This window comes from Colobus angolensis, unplaced genomic scaffold (genome assembly GCF_000951035.1).
Source record: "Colobus angolensis palliatus isolate OR3802 unplaced genomic scaffold, Cang.pa_1.0 Scaffold77, whole genome shotgun sequence".
Classification (NCBI taxonomy): Eukaryota; Metazoa; Chordata; class Mammalia; order Primates; family Cercopithecidae; genus Colobus; species Colobus angolensis.
This window is the reverse complement of record NW_012121487.1, coordinates 3,994,544-4,012,122: the sequence shown is the minus strand read 5'-3', so window position 1 is coordinate 4,012,122 and position 17,579 is coordinate 3,994,544. Positions and strand designations below refer to the sequence as shown.

At 45.2% G+C, this 17,579-nt stretch overlaps 1 protein-coding gene across 1 annotated transcript in view; it reads right to left on the bottom strand.

The window, feature by feature from the left end:
- PRCC (papillary renal cell carcinoma (translocation-associated)) overlaps positions 1-17,579 on the bottom strand; it is a 41,188-nt gene that overhangs the window by 3,753 nt on the left and 19,856 nt on the right. Inside the window, exons 2-6 of the mRNA XM_011928453.1 lie at positions 16,455-16,502; positions 11,582-12,148; positions 6,414-6,509; positions 2,802-2,945; positions 252-317 (exon numbers count right to left, since the gene is read on the bottom strand). Of these exons, the coding sequence (XP_011783843.1) occupies positions 252-317; positions 2,802-2,945; positions 6,414-6,509; positions 11,582-12,148; positions 16,455-16,502 (921 nt within the window). The remainder of the gene's footprint in view (positions 1-251; positions 318-2,801; positions 2,946-6,413; positions 6,510-11,581; positions 12,149-16,454; positions 16,503-17,579) is intronic.

Below are 17,579 nucleotides of genomic sequence, written 5' to 3'. Positions count from 1 at the left end.
AAAGAACTCTGATGGAGATGTACAAGATTAATGTTCTAAGCACCTGCACCTGAATCTTATCTGCATCGAGACTGAAGTAGAGCAGGATAATTCTGAAGGATGTATCCCCTCCTAGTGGCCACTCTGAGAACAGCAGAGGATGCCTGCTAAAAGATGGTCCCTGGCATCTGGGTTTCTAACTCAAATTCAGCCTTCAAATTCCCAGATTTACAGAGATTCTGCCTGAGCCAGAGCCCTCAGCTCTCTCTCACCTGATGAATAAGATATGTGATCTGGTGTTTCCGCCGCTGCTGGCCTGTTGGCTGCTCACCTTTCTTCTGCAAGAGAAGAAAACATACTCATTAACCCACAGGATGAAAGCAGAAGTTTCTCACGTGCCCAGATGGTGTGGTATTAGGGACTAAAAGCCAATTCCGCAGCCCAGATCCTGGGGGAGAAAAGTTGGAGCTGTTTTTACCTCTATATACTTACAAAGCCTTTATGTTTATTAAAGCCATTATACAAAAAAACCAGCTCAGAACACTTGCCTGAAATAGCCTGCTAATATCCCCCACTAGACTGGAAATACTTTGAGGTCAGGACTGTCTTCTGTGTCTTTGGTAATCCCAACCTACCCCTAGCATCCAGCATCAGGTTCTGTCGGCTATGGACATCTGAGACCAGTTTTACTGCCTGCAATCAGTCTGAAACAGTTTGTGGGCCAGGGCAAAGGTGACCTTCTGCCCCCCTTGCCAGGTCCTCCCATAATCCCTGTGCCCATCTCCCTTCAAACCCTCTTCATCTCTGTCCTCTTCTACCCAGTCAAGCCAGATGTCTAGCCTGTCTCCCATCTACTGCTTATCAAGCTCGCTCCCATCAATCACCTCTGGCTAAAACCCCCACCTTCCCCATTCTAGTAAGTGCCAGCAGTTTCCCTGGAATTAGAAATTTCACAATCACTCTACCTCTCCCCAGTCTTCCAGCCTCCGCCCGTAACTGCACTGAACCCGTAACCAAACTTTGATGCAAATGATTTACTGTCAAAGTCTATATTGGTCTGAGCTTTCATTCTGTGGTTTTTCTGTCCTCTGCCAGAGTTGTCTCAGACTAGAAGCTTCCTAATCATCTCCACCCAACTCCCAAAACTCCTCTCTAGAGTCTCCTCAGCACTTATGTAATCAATTTGCACTGTAATCATTTACACTCAAGTGTCCTTAAATCTCTTCTTCCCAACTATGCTGTCAACTCCTCAAGGACAAGGACCATATCTTTTTCTCCTTTTAACAAAATCTAGTTCAATAGAATGAGACGGTGGCAAGAAAACTTGGAGATAGGAAAAGAACAAATACTAATTGCTTGCTGCTATTTAATGTCATTTAATGTGACAGTTAAAGATGACATACATAAAACATCCAGCTCCATTCCTGGCCCACAGTGAGCATTAACAACAGTAGCTATTACTATGTGACTATGCTTCTCGACCCACAGTTGGTAGAGCATGCTCTCCTAAGTGGTTTTTCCAGTAAACAGTGATGGATCTATGCTGATCTAACCACAATCCTTTGCTCTGTCCTGTATGACCGCCAGCATTCAGTTAAAACAAACGGCTGGAGCTTGTATGGCCATCTGTGGCCATAGAACAAAGCAAAGCAAATGGGGGGAGGAAAAGGGAACAAAATCCTCGACCTTGGCCTTGCTGGTGCTGGGCTCAAGTCCAGGGCTTTCCCACATTTTCCCTCCTGTGGCAGGCTCATAAATGTCCACATTTGCTGTTCTCAGCTACTAGGTGAAGAAATGTTCATCATACTGACTAAAGAAAACTAGGACAGAGAAGGCAGGAGTATAGTGTGGGAAATGTGATGAATAAAGGCACTGGAAAGACTACAGCTGGCTACAATCAATAATGAAGAGAACACAGAAGAGTTGCACACTCAGAATCTAAGGACTCCAGGATTTCTGAGGTTCTGTTGTGCTCACACCTCAAAGACGTGCTGAGCCAGGTCCCAGCTTGAAACAAGGAACTAACTGGGGCTGGGTATAGTGGCTCATGCCTGTAATCCCAGCACTTTGGGAGGTCAAGGCCAAGGTGGGTGGATCACTTGAGGCCAGGAGTTCAAGACCAGCCTGGACAATATGGTGAAACTCCAACCCTACAAAAAAGTACAAAAATTAGATGGGTATGGTGGCATGCACCTGTAGTCCTAGCAACTCAGGAGGCTGAGGTGGGAGGATCACTTGTGCCTGGGAGGCAGAGGTTGCAATGAGCTGTGACTGAGCCAGTGCATGCCAGACTGGGCAACAGAGTGAGACTCTGAAAAACAAAACAAAACCAAACAAAACTACCACCAAAAAATGAAAACAATTGGAACGAAGAAAGGAGAAAAGGAAGAAGGGAGGGAAGGAGGGAAGGAAATGAAGAAGATAGTATTTTAAAAGAATAAAAATTAAAACAAAAAAAGCAAAAAACTTTAAATCAAAAAAAGGAAAGAAGGATCTGACTATAGGGAAAGAGTAGAGCAGCTGTGGATTCTGTGCAGCCTGGGAAGGAGCCACAGCCACAGGCTGGAGTCCTCTGCAACTACTCAGTCTCAGCAACCAGACCCCCCATCCAGCTGGAGCGCTATTAAAGTCCCGCAAAGTTCTAGAGGGAAGGAGCTGCTGTATCTGTGAGGTTTGCTGCACACTCAAGTACCATAGGCAAAATGTGTTTACTAAAGGTGCTGTGACAATAACAATGGGGTGTGGGGTCAAGACGGGGAGTAAGACAAGATTTTGCTTTGCAGCCTCCCAAGTTGACCACTCAATAGACCTTTCCCACTTACTTTGCTGAATGACTTCATGGTTTTCTCTTCTGTCAATGACTTAGTCATCCATTGCTGGGCCCCACTGAGCTGGTCATCACCTTTGATCTCCACAAAGTTGATTTCTTCTCTCCCTCGGTTTCTCTTGCCCTGCAGCCGCTTAAACTAGAAAAGAAAAAAATGCAAGAGTTAGGAATCTGGGCAAGGGGGTCAGCAGATGTCACTAAAGAGCCAAAGTTTACGGAATGATTTTGTGACTCACCAATCCCAAGGCACCCTCAGTTCTTCTCTATGTCCTTTTACCCTGCCACCTACCAAATTCCCTTGATGCCAGATGAAAGGCTACTTCTGTTCAGAATGTCTCTTGAACCCAGGAAAAGGGAAGCTAAGAGGTATCTCCAAACATGAATGACAACAGAGAACCAGTGGTATGAATTTGTACTCAAACAGTATCTGCCTACCACTATGCAATATATCCATGTAACAAACTGGCAAATGTACCCCTGAATCAATTTTATTTTTAATGATATCTGCCTAAAAGGACTGCATACAATTTTCAAATTAAGAATTCAGAGCAGGCCGGGAATGGTGGCTCACAACTGTAATCCCAGCACTTTGGGAGGCCGAGGCAGGTGGATCACCTGAGGTCAGGAGTTTAATACCAGTCTGACCAACATGGAGAAACCTTGTCTCTACTAAAAATATAAAATCAACTAGGCCTAGTGGTGCATACTTGTAATCCCAGCTACTCAGGAGGCTGAGTCAGGAGAATTGCTTGAACCAGGGAAGCAGAGGTTGCGGAGAGCCGAAATTGCACCATTGCACTCCGGCCTGGATAAGAAGAGTGAAACTCTGTCTCAAAAGAGTTTTGAGACTCAAAAAAAAAAAAAAAAAAAACAAAAGAATTCAGAGCAGGCCAGGCAGGGTGACTCACACCTATAATACCAGCATTTTGGGAGGCAAAGGTGGGAGGATCACTTGAGCCCAGGAGTTTGAGACAAGCCTGGGCAATAAAGGGAGACCCCATCTCTATAAAAAAATTAAAACATTAGCCGAGTGTGGTGGTGTGTGCCTGTGGTCCCTGGGAAACACAGCAAGACCTCGCCTCTAAAAAACTAAAATTCCAAGCCCCAAAAAAACACAGAACTCCAGGATTTCTCCTTTAAAAATCAGTTCTGCCGGGCGCGGTGGCTCAAGCCTGTAATCCCAGCACTTTGGGAGGCCGAGACGGGCGGATCACGAGGTCAGGAGATCGAGACCATCCTGGTTAACACAGTGAAACCCCGTCTCTACTAAAAAATACAAAAAACTAGCTGGGCGAGGTGGCGGGCACTTGTAGTCCCAGCTACTTGGGAGGCTGAGGCAGGAGAATGGCATAAACCCGGGAGGCGGAGCTTGCGGTGAGCTGAGATCCGGCCACTGCACTCCAGCCTGGGTGACAGAGCGACACTCCGTCTCAACAAAAAAAAAAAAAAAATCAGTTCTTTGTCCATCTCTGTTCCTTCTAATTGTTCGGTATCACCGAATCAACAGACCCCACACCAGAGTGGACATCAGAGACAAAGAACGTGGGGCTGCATAGAAAAGGAGCCTCACACACACAGAGGCTTAGCTTTAACTTCAAAAGTTTTTAAGGGTAAAGAAAAAAGAAAGCCCAGTAAACTTTCTAGGAGACTGCTACTCTTTCCTCTTCCTAAAAAAACAAAATGCAAACCACACAAGTCATCCAGAGGTGTGCCTCAAAAGGAATGTGGGTGAAGGAGAATAGAATTTTAAAACTCAGAAGATTCAGTGAGATCCAGGTCCTGATCTCAACGTTAGTGAGGCCTTCTATACTCACTCTACCTATAAGAAACTGACTTTTGCCACTAAGTGGGTTCTCAGCTGTCTCCTAGGCTTAGTTGGTTCCCAAAGAAACCAACTATCAAACCTGCCAAGAAGGAGATCCATAGGGAAGTGGATGAACATTGTCAAGCACAAGCAGAAGTATGCAAAGGGATGGATACCTTTCTGGGAAAAGGTAAGCAGAGAAGAATTATTTTTTATAAGAACCTCCGGGCCGGGGGCGGTGGCTCAAGCCTGTAATCCCAGCACTTTGGGAGGCCGAGACGGGCGGATCACGAGGTCAGGAGATCGAGACCATCCTGGCTAACACGGTGAAACCCCGTCTCTACTAAAAATACAAAAAACTAGCCGGGCAAGGTGGCGGGCGCCTGTAGTCCCAGCTACTCGGGAGGCTGAGGCAGGAGAATGGCGTGAACCCAGGAGGCGGAGCTTGCAGTGAGCTGAGATCCGGCCACTGCACTCCAGCCCAGGCGGCAGAGCGAGACTCCATCTCAAAAAAAAAAAAAAAAAAAAGAACCTCCATGGAAAGGTAGCACCCCCTATTTCTGCAGATCCCTCCTAATAGGCTCTGACTTCCCTGCAGACAAGAAAGAACAGTACTTTATATCCCGAATAAGGGCCTGAAAGTCACAGGACATTGTGCTTTTACCTTTCCTTTTGCTGAAGCTTGGGAAAGCTAGCAGCAGGGAGAGACCATTGTGTAAAACACAAGGATTATTTAACATAGCTGCTTGGTGCCTCCCCAAATCCATTCTCCTCTTCTTTAGTGTGAAAGAATCCAAAATTTTTGCTAGGCATATTACCACGCAACTAATAAAACACTACATTTCCTACACCCCCTTACAACTAGATATGGCCAGCTAGATGCGATGGCTCACGCCTGTAATCCCAGCACTTTGGGAGGCCGAGATGGGCTGATCACTTGAGGCCAGGAGTCTGAGACTAGCCTGAGCCAACGTGGTGAAACCCCATCTTTACTAAAAATATAAAAATTAGCTGGGCATGGTGGCACATGCCTGTAATCCCAGCTACTCCTACTCAGGAGGCTGAGGCACAAGAATCGCTTGAGCCTGGGAGGCAGAGGTTGCAGTGAGCTGAGATCGTGCCACCGTACTCCAGCCCGGGTGACACAGCAAGACTCTGCTCAAAACAAACAAACAGAAAGCAAAAAAAACCGAACAACTAGCTATGGCCACTTGAGCAGATTCTAGTCAGTGAGATCAAAATGGATGTGCTCTTAGGAACTTTCAGGAAGTCTCCTAGAAAGGGAGGTGAAGTGTTCCTCCTCTTTCTTTCTCTATCCTGCTGCATCTTCAATGCCAGTGTGATAGCTGTAGCTTTAACTGCTATCATGGACCATAAGAATAAAGGCCACAGCCTAGGGATGGCAAAGCAATGATCAGAAAGAGACTGAGGCCAGGCATGGTAAATCACACCTGTAATCCCACTACTTTGGGAGACCAAGGCAGAAGGACTGCTTGAGCCCAGGAGTTCAAGTGCAACCTGGGCAACAAGCAAGACCCCGTCTCTACTCAAAAAAAAGAAGGAGACTAGATCCCTGACTCTGTGGAGCTTCCAAAGCACCCCTGTATCCTTCTTCCATGAAGATAAAAACTAACTTGCTCTATATAAGCCACTATTAATTAGAGTTTCTCCGTTACATGTTGCCAACCTAATCCTGATACAGTTTTGTCTTTTGTGCGTGTTTTTTTTAAATTTTCTTTGGCTTCAGATTTGAAACATGGTGCCCAGGGGTCAAAGATGGTCACTTGTGCTTTGTTAACTTACTGCTTCGTCATCGATGAAGGAGGCATCTGGGGCAATTTCCTGGGGTGGGACCAGGGCTGAGTCCTGTGCAGGATAGTAGCCACCACTGTAATAATCCTGCAGCCAAACAGGAAAGAAAAACACACCAGCTGAGGGCACAGTTGGAGAGGGGAAGGTAAGGTCTGTTCAGAAATGGAAAATCGTCATTAAAGAGGCAGTGGTGAGACATCCACACTACAGCTTCCTCACACAGACCAGTTAAAGGCATAGATCCCAAAGACCTACCTATAACTCAAGAACAGTCCCTACAGCTTTTCTCATCTACACTATCCAGACAGATGGATATTTTTTAGGAAAGGGTAACAAGAAATAAAAACTGTCTCTCCTGCTTCAGTCTATACCTTGCTCCCTCAGCTACTTCCTAAGAGCAACTCTCACCCCTTACCTCTACCATGCCTTCAGCCCTGCTCCTCCTGCTCATAAGACCCCAATGAGGTACAATGCGAGCAGGGACAAGAAGGCATATGTCATGCCATTCCTGCTCCTCATTCTAGTTTGGGCCCGTGGATACAGGGAAATAGTCTAAATGGGGTGGGGAGGCTATAGCTCTCTGATTTAAAATAACCACTATTAGGATACAATGAAACTTACAAAGCTGGAAACAAAGCCGGTTTATTTACCAGATTTTTAGTTCAGGAATCTCATGATTCCCCTTAGAGGTGAGCGGCCCAGATGTTGTTGCAGATCCTAGAGAAGAGGAGGGTGAAGGCAAGGGCAAGGCCCCTGCTTGGCCAAGTCAGGCAGCCACAGGGCCAATAAACTGTTTCCTCCAAGGGCCTACACTTTTTCCTAATTCTTCCACTTTGTCTTAAACTCCAAGAAATGCCCCTCTAAGAATATTCATTTTATGATGAGCTAAACGAAAATAGGCAGAAAAATAATATATAAAAATCTAGAGCAATTAGAGTATGGATTTTTTTATAATGGTATTCACAATAAGATACATTTAAATTTCAGAGTCCCCTAGTGTATTTAAAGTGCTTTAATTTACATAGATTATCTCAATGGTGTTTATAACTGCACATAGAATTCTAATTTGTTATTCAATTTAAATGGCATCTTTTTTTTTCTGCTAAAGAGTTAAAAACAGTATCTTTCTCCATCCTTCTTTTTTGAGATGGAGTTTCGCTCTTGTTGCCTAGGCTGGAGTGCAATGGTGCCACCTTGGCTCACTGCAACCTCTGCCTCCTGTGTTCAAGTGATTCTCCTGTCTCAGCCTCCCATGTAGCTGGGATTATAGGCGCATGCCACCACGCCCAGCTAATTTTTGTATTTTTACTAGAGATGGAGTTTCATCATATTGGTCAGGCTGGTCTCGAACTCCTGACCTCAGGTGATCCACCCACCTTGGCCTCCCAAAGTACTGGGATTACAGGTGTGAGCCACCGGGCCCAGCCTATCTTCCTCCATCCTTCTAACAACAACCTTAAGGGCAGATATACTATCTCTGCTCAGCCTATATGAAACAACAAGGCTTAACAGCAAAGATTTAGGAAACACAATTGTTTTCAAAGTATTTGGTCAGAACAGGTTCTCCACAAAGCCCTCCCTCTTCACTCATGCCCGGATTGAAAACAATAACGCTGACCATTCAGAGAATCACAGTGGTTGAAGGGACTTAAGTCTTCCAACCATCCCAGGCCAGCAGTTTTTAAACTTGCTGAAGCTGCCCAGTTATGGGGCCAGCCAGCTGCCTCTGTTCAACTCCACCACTGGTGCCAGGTCCCCCAGCTCCTGCTCCTAGGAGCCCTCTACATCTTGGGAAGCTCTGACTGCTAGGAATTCTCTCTTAAACCTACTTACAACCTGGCATTCTATACTTTTAGTCTCTGAGGCCATACGGATCAAATCTAAATATCTCTTCCAAACAACAGGTGAATACAATGTGAATAAAAAGTTACAATCAGCATTTATTAAACATTGTCTATTTTCCAGGAACCACCATGCTAAACTAATGTAATTATTTTAGCAATGCTTTGAGTTGCTCTGATATCCCATTTTAACCTGAAGAACCTGAGACTGAGAGAGGTGGTTAAGTAACTTGCCCAAACTCAGCTTGAGATTCAACCCTCAAATCATGCTCACGATTCTCTTTCTTCTTCTTTTTTTTTTTGGGGGGGGGGTGGTGGTGAGGGGATTCTCTTTATTCCTATTTTGCACTCAACCCTCCAGATTCCCTTCTTTCCTCTTCGGCCCCAACTGTCCCTTCCTGTTTTTCTCAATACCCCTCACCTCTAGAAACTCTTCTTAAGACTAACTGCTATCTAGAAGTCTATGCCATAGATTCCCTTATCCTCATCATCCACATTTCAGGAAGCTATCTTGTAACTCCAAGATTAGATATCAGTCCTCTTCCGCCTTTTCCCTTCATACCTCTCATCAGCTCCCACAATCAGATTTTGTTTTCAACACAGGGGAAGTGCTCCAGGACATTGGTCTAGGCAAAAATTTTACAGCTAAAAACCTCAAAAGCACAGGCAATAAAACCAAAAGTCGGCGGGGTACGGTGGCTCACACCTGTAATCCCATCACTTTGGGAGTCCAAGGTGAGCAGATCACCTGAGATCAGGAGTTCCAGACCAGCCTGACCAACACGGTGAAACCCAGTCTCTACTAAAAATACAAAAATTAGCCAGGCATGGTGGCAGGCGTGTATAATCCCAGTTACTCGAGAGGCCTGAGGCAGGAGAATCGCTTGAATCCAGGAGGTGGAGGTTGCAGTGGGCCAGGATCGCATCCCTGCACTCCAGCCTGGGTGACAGAGCAAGACGCCATCTCAAAAGTAAAAAAATGAAAAATTAAAAATAGGCAGGGCACAGTAGCTCACGTCTGTAATCCCAGTACTTTGGGAGGCTGAAGTGGGCGGATCACCTGAGATCAGGAGTTCGAGACCAGCCTAACCAACATAGAGAAACCCGCCTCTACTAAAAATACAAAAAATTATCCAGGTGTGGTGGCGCATGCCTGTAATCCAAGCTACTCAGGAGGCTGAGGCAGGATAATCACTTGAACATGGGAGGCGGAGGTTGCAGTGAACCGAGATCGTGCCATTGCACTCCAGCCTGGGCAACAAGAGCGAAACTCCGTCTCTAAATAAATAAATAAATAAATAAAAATAAATAAAAAATTAGCCGGGTGTGGTGGCAGGCACCTGTAATCCCAACTACTCAAGGCTGAGGCAAGAGAATCTCTTGAACCTGGGAGGCAGAGGATGCAGTGAGCCGAGATTACACCACTGCACTCCAGCCTAGGCGACAGAGCGAGATTCCATCTTGGGGAAAAAAACAAAACAAAACAAAAAAACACACACAACCAAACTTCGACAAATGGCACTATATTAAACCAAAAAGCTTCTGCATAGCAAAGGAAACAACAGAATGAAGAGACAACATGTAGAACGGGAGAAAATATTTACAAACTATCCATCTGACAAGGGACTATACTGTGGAATATACAAAAAACTCAAACTTAACAATTAAAATAATAATAATTTCATGAAAAAGTGGGCAAAGGATCTGAATAGACACTTCTCAAAACAAGTAATAGAAATGGCCAAAATCTATGTTTTTAAATGCTCAACATCACTAATTATCAGGGAAATACAAATCAAAACCACAATAAGATACCATTTCACACCAGTCAGAATGGCTATTATTGCAAAGTAAAAAACTAACAGATGCTGGCAAGGTTGTGGAGAAAACGAGAACACTTATACACTGGGGATGGGAATGTAAATTAGTTCAGCCACCATGGAAAGCAGTTTGGAGATTTCTCAGAGAACTTAAAACAGAGCTACCATTCAACCTAGCAACTCCATTACTGGGTATATACCCAAAGGAATATAAATTATTCTACTGTAAAGACACATGCACACATGTTCATCACAGCACTATTCGCAATAGCAAAGACACAGAATCAACCTACACGCCCATCAACAGTGGACTGAAAAAAGAAAATGTGGTACATATATACCATGGAATACTACACAGCCATAAAAAAAGAACAAAATCATGTCCTTTGCAGCATCATGGATGGAGCTGGAAGCCATTAAGCAAATTAACATAGAAACAGAAAACCAAATACCACGTTTTCACTTATAAATGGGAACTAAATACTGAGTACACATGGACACAAGGAAGGGAATAATAGACACCAGGACCTACTTGAGTATGGAGGGTGAGGATCAAAAACTACCTATTACAGCCAAGTGTGGTGGCTCACACTATAATCCTATCATTTTAGGAGGCTGAAACGGGCAGATCACTTAAGGCCAGAAGTTTGAGACCAACCTGGTCAACATGGTGAAACCTGTCTCTACTAAAAATACAAAAATTAAATTAAAAGGCATGGTGGAATGTGCCTGTAGTCCCAGCTATTAGGGAGGCTGAGGAGGGAGAGTTGCTTGAACCTGGGAGGTGGAGGTCGCAGGGAGTCAAGATCGTGCCACTGCACTCCAGCCTGGGCAACAGAACAAGACTCCATCTCAAAAAATATAAAATACAAATACAAAAATTAGTGGGGCATGGTAGTGGTGGCACACACCTGTAGTCCCAGCTACTCGGGAGGCTGAGGCAGGAGAATCACTTGAACTCAGGAGGCAGAGGTTGCAGTTGAGCCAAGATTGCACCACTGCACTCCAGCCTGGGTGACACAGATTCAATCTCAAACAAAAAAAAAAAAAAAAAAAAGCCAAAAACCTACCTATCAGGCACTATACCTATCAGGTACTATGCTCATTACCTGGGTGACAAAATAATCTGTACACCAAACCCCTGTATCATGCAATTTGCCCACGTAACAAACCTGTATATGTACCTTCTGAACCTAAAATAAAGCTTAGGAAGAAAAAAACAGATATATATATATCAATCACAAATATGTACAAATATTATGGATCAATAAACAATAAATAGATTGTTTTCAGAATAAAGGTGTCATTTATGTGGTTCACCCTGTCAGACTTCAAGACTTGGGCAATTTAGATTAATACGGTTCAGAATACAGGTATGTTCTGCAGCCTAATAAATTGAGCCAAAGTGACACCACAGAGGCTATATCACTACCTCAAAGCTCTCCTTGACCACCATGTTCCAATATTCCCTCGCCTGCCCTCTGTGCCTCCTACCCACCTGATAATAAGCACCAGCAGCATTGGCATCGCCATACGTGGAAAACTGATTGTAGCTGTAGTCATCCCCAGGCTTAGGCATCCAAGGGGCCCCACTTGAGCCTGCTGCCATCTTGAATTCAAGGGGGGCGTTGGCTGCATCGTCCTGGAAAGCCGGCTCTGGTTCCGTGCCTGGAGGCAGCTCTTCAGGGACAGTGGGGATGGGGTAAGGGTATGGCTCAACTCCAGGTGGCTCGGCCTTTTCAGGGAGGGAGAAAAAGTTTTCGGGGGCTACTTCCTCATCACTGTCATCTTCCTCCTGCGTGATCTGCTTTGTCACCTGCAGGGCAGCACTCTTGGCAGCAGCCTTGATAGCAGAGGGCGACGGAGTGGTGGTTGTGGTGCCCACAACAGGGGCAAGAGAGGAAGTCTTGGTCTTAGAAGCCAGTCTGGAGGGCTTAGTATCAGGGGAGCCATCCAAGGGTTTGCGGGAGAAGGCATGGGGCAGGAGCAACCTGTTAGTCTCTTTCACAGTCAGGTTTTTAGGTTGGGGAAGCAAGGCAGACAAACCAGTCCCCTCACCAGATCCCTGGTGAGCCCAGGTTTGGGGTAGGAGGAAAGAAAGATGACAAGTGAGATTTTATGTACTAGCAACACCAAAAACAATTACAGATAAGTTCTCTAGCCTAAAGTCTTACCAACCCTTGTTTCCTTCTTACTTCCATCCACTCAGACCACCCAATCTGGGCTTGACTTCTGCTACCTCAGACCTTTCTGCGGGCTGCTTCTCCCAAGGTGAGGTATCATTCTTCTTCTCTTCCATCCCAACCCAGCTCCACTGCCCTCTTCCACAGAGTGAGCCTTCCTCAACTCTGTGTCTTCAACAAGTATGATGCTCTTAACCTCACATCATCCTTCCTCCCAAAAAGCCCAGGTCTCTCCAGCTCATCACTCAACCTCTCTCCATGTCCTGAAGGGACCTCTTAACACAAGAGCCCTCGCCTTCCTTCAGAACACTACCCAAAATCAGGAACAAGGTTCTGTCCAAAAGAGACATTCATACTGCTGCCAGAAGTTCCCTCCCGGCCAGGCGCAGTGGCTCACGCCTGTAATCCCAGCACTTTGGGAGGCTAAAGTGGGCAGATCATGAGGTCAGGAACTCCAGACTAGCCTGGCCAACATACTGAAGTCCCGTCTCTACTAAAAATACAAAAATTAGCCAGGCATGGTGGCGGGTGCCTATAATCCCAGCTACTTGGGAGGCTGAGGCAGGAGAATTGAGCTGAACCCAGGAGGCGGAGGTTGCAGTGAGCCAATATCATACCACTGTACTCCAGCCTGGGTGACAGAGTGAGACTCTGTCTCAAAAAAATAAATAAATAAATAAATAATAGTCCCTTTGCCTAATCAAGGGAGAAAGCTAACCCTGAGCGAGACCCCTCGGCAGTGCTAATGGTGCCTAGGAAAGACTGGAGACCCAGCATGCTCAACAAGGAAGCAGTGAGTCCAGAGACTGCAAGGTGCCTCACACAGCTTTTTCCAACCCTTTAAATTGCTCTCTTTGTCACCATCCCCAGAGCACAGGAAACAGGATTTCCTTTCTCTTTTCTTTCCCCCCTTAGATAGGAACCTGAAGCCTTGGTGTGGATGGAGCAGCTCCCTCAGGACTCAAGGGCTAAGGGTATTTTTTTTTTTTTTTTAGTCGGAGTCTTGCTCTGTCACCCAGGCTGGTGTGCAGTGACATGATCTCAGCTTACTGCAACCTCTGCCTCCCAGGTTCAAGCAATTCTCTGCCTCAGCCTCCCGAGTAGCTGGGATTACAGGGGCCCACCACCATGCATGCCTGGCTAATTTTTGTATTTTTAGTAGAGACGGGGTTTTACCATCTTGGCCAAGCTGGTCTTGAACACCTGACCTGTGATCCACCCGCCTCGGCCTCCCAAAGTGCTGGGATTACAGGCATGAGCCACAGCGCCTGGCCTAAGGGCATTTTTTAGTTACGACCATAGAATCCTACATTAGCTGACTGAAAGGGTTTTTATAAGATCATCTTCAGTCCTTTTCAGACTTATTTCAGCTTGCAAATTTCCCTAATCTAAGACATTACTGCTTTTTACAAAAACATGTAATTTTATAGCATGTTTAGTGCCATCATACAAACAGAGGTAGTTTTGTCAGTCAGAAATGAGTATATATATGCTACATTTTTTTAATCTGAAGAAAGTCCCTACCCTACCCAAGGAAGGCCCTATAGATGTGGCATATTAGCTTGTCAATGCCAGAGTCAAGCATTTAACTTTTGATCTGTAAGCTAATTGGCCCAGCCCATTCAGAGTTCCTATTACCCAAAAGAATCTCTCAGATTCTGCTTTCTCTGTGCTAAAAGGCCAGCTTGGCCTAACTGTAGAGCTGAAGGAAATGACCATTGGAAAAAGAGAACGGATACGGTCACTGTGTCACTGTGTTAGAGTACCTGTGTACTCCAGCCTTCTCAGCCAAGAAATGCCCACAGTGAATAAGACATTTGAGTCAAGCCACACACAACTGCTCATCTGGAGAGTGGGCTCTTCTTGCTGTGTGTGTGTTCACAAATTTGTGTTAGTCCAGCCTGGCGGCGCCCAGAGGCTCTGGTTCATAGGAACCAGACTGAGGTATGGGGCGGAGCACACCTTCAGGCTACCTTTGAAGTGTCTGACTTATCAGATATCTGGGGTCATGGCTACAACACTTTGGTCCCCACTCTGCCTTAAGAGCTCACAATTCCTCTATCTACTCATTTCTTCCTACCACCTGGAAGACTGTTCTTTACAGTCTTTAGTCTTACAGTGGGGGCGCCTTCTGAGCCAGTCCACCTCCTCCAGGAAGCTATCCTGGTAACAGGACTGCCTTTGCTCAGTCTCAGCACGCCAGCGTCGTCCATGACTCCCTTTTCATCCACTATAAATACAAACACTAGCCTTGCCAGTTATCTTTCTAACTTCCACACAAATACATCCTTCTAAGACTGCTCAGAGGTGGAAGCAACATTTAACCGAGTCAGGAGAAGGGGCAGCTTCGTACCATATACTTGAATCACAAGACAGCCACTATTTTATTTTATTATTTTTAATTTAATTTAATTTAATTTTTATTTTATTTATTTATTTATTTATTTTTGACAGAATCTTGCTCTGTTGCCCAGGCTGAAGTGCAGTGACACAATCTCAGCTCACTGCAACTTCCGTCTCCCGGGTTCAAGCGATTCTCCTGCCTCAACCTCCCGAGTAGCTGGGACAACAAGCACCCGCCACCACGCCCGGCTAATTTTTGTACTTTTAGTAGAGACCATGTTGGTCAGGCAGGCTGGTCTCAAACTCCTGACCTCAGGTGATCTGCCTGCCTGGACCTCCCAGTGTTGGGATTACAGGTGTGAGCCACCATGCCAGGCAAGTCAACCACTTTACAAAAGCAGGACCACTTCTGCTTTTTCCTGAGACATACGATCAACATCAGGTTAGAATATATAAATCACCAAGTGTGGAAGGAATGGGAAGAAACTCCTTCCACATTCCCCCATATCCTGGGGGCCAGGATAATGGTACTGAGATGAGGGGAAACAGAAGCAAACAGCAGGGAAATCATCTACTAGCACTGTCTTGTTGAGGACTTCTGGTTTCAATTACAAGGAGCTAAGTGCAGCAGTTAAGAGCTTGGACTCGGCCGGGCGCGGTGGCTCAAGCCTGTAATCCCAGCACTTTGGGAGGCCGAGATGGGCGGATCACGAGGTCAGGAGATCGAGACCATCCTGGCTAACACGGTGAAACCCCGTCTCTACTAAAAAAGATACAAAAAACTAGCCAGGCGACGTGGCGGGCGCCTGTAGTCCCAGCTACTCGGGAGGCTGAGGCAGGAGAATGTCGTGAACCCGGGAGGCGGAGCTTGCAGTGAGCTGAGATCCGGCCACTGCACTCCAGCCTGGGCGACAGAGCCAGACTCCGTCTCAAAAAAAAAAAAAAAAAAAAGAGCTTGGACTCAATAGACTGGTCAGGCGCGGTGGCTCACACCTGTAATCCCAGCGCTTTGGGGAGGCTGAGGTGGGCAGATCACCTGAGGTCGGGAATCTGAGACCAGCCTGACCAACATGGAGAAACCCCGTCTCTACTAAAAATGCAAAATTAGCCAGGTGTGGTGGCGCATGCCTGTAAACCCAGCTACTCAGGAGGCTGAGGCAGGAGAATCACTTGAACTAGGAGGAGGAGGATGTGGTGAGCCGAGATCACGCCATTGCACTCCAGCCTGGGCAACAAGAGAGAAACTCCATCTCAAAAAAAAAACAAAAAACTGTCAGATTGCCTGAGTCTGAATCCCAGCTCTGCCCATACTAGTTGTCTGATCTTAGGCAAATTCCTCATTTCCTTGTATGTAAAACAGGGATGATAATACTATGACTTAGGCACTATCATGAGGATGAAATCAATTAAATGCTAGTAAAGCACTTAGAACAGTGCCTAGTACACAGTAAGTGCTATTTAAATGCTTATTTTCCAGGTTAAAAATAAGATAGGGAGAAGATAGACAATTTTAACATCATTTTGACTAATCCACTTATTCTACCCTCCCTAAATAATCCTTTTACACTGTATGTAATGAACTGAATTCAGTTACAATTCATCTCCCTAACACTGCCTGTCTTCCAGGAAAGGTAATCCCAGCATGTTAAAGCCAGGAACAGAGTGGAGAGGGTAGAGATGCACAAGGTCTGAAGTTATAAAGAAAAACAAAGCCAAACCTAAATAGTCCTCAAATACCTGTGTTTGCTCTAAACCTAATTTGAAAACTGCTGGGTACTGTAAGTCCTGTCTTTGAGAAAATAATACAGGAAGAGAAAAAAAAATGGTTTATGTCACAACGCTTACCTGAAGGATACTTTTCTTCTTTGTGGGTTCATCTTCCTCAGAATCTGACTAAGAGAAAAAGAAATGAAGTAAGGCCTCACTGTGTCAGGACAGTAAAGGAAACACATTAAATAAAGCACGTATGAAGGGTTGGACAACAGAGGCCATCTTGTCTGTGCCCCACCTCTGTCAGAGGTACACTCATCCCAGGCCCAGTCAAACAACACAGCTCCCTTCCTGATCTCAAACAGCTTCAGAGAAATCGGGGTATGCCTTGGCCTCCCTTGATTACTCAATTCCCCCGCCCTGGGAGACCTGTTGCACAGCCTTTTTGGCATCAATTTCTTTTCTCTTAAATTAAGACTATCTCCTCCCATTTGGTCCTTGGTGGAAAGGAGAAACTATACCCATTCTTCTTCCTATACTTCTGTCCACTAGAAGATGAATGGGAATTGGCCTACAATCTCACCCAATCTCAGCTTCACTTTTAAAACCACTTATATAGACTACATAACCACAAAGCTGGGGAACTCCAGTGGGATTGAGTGGTGTGTTAACTACTCCTCTATGAGGCATTAAAGGTCAAAGCCATTGGAGAAATCCATTCCCTCTCCAAGTATGATCTATTGTCTGACACAGTTGTTCATGCCCAGGAAGAAAGCAGGCAAATGATGACCGTAAGGATCTGGGGCAAGACAGAAGGTCATCTGTGTTATCCTTCTGACTCAACAGGATTGTTTCTAAGACAAGCTCTCATGCTGAAAAATCGCTAAACTTTTAGCTCAATCTCAGTTCCTTGACATCTTCAAGTCAAAGAGAACCACAAGGCATACGAATAGCAAGCTTTAACCTTTTTATTTTAAAAAATTATTCCCCCAGTCATGAAACTTAAAGCTTTCCATTTGTTCCTAGGGCCTTGGTTTGGATATCTGTAAATAAAAAAGTGATTAGGCAAGAATTTCAGATCCCATTCATCTCCAAGATTCTGTGAGAACTCAAATCCTCTGCTGTTCTATACTTGCTCTCATATCTCACAAGTTCCTTTTCGAATTTACCTGTTCCAAGGATCTTTCAATCATAATTACCTATTATATTCAAGACACTGTGCTAAGTACTGTACATAGCATTTCCTTTTTTTTTTTTTTT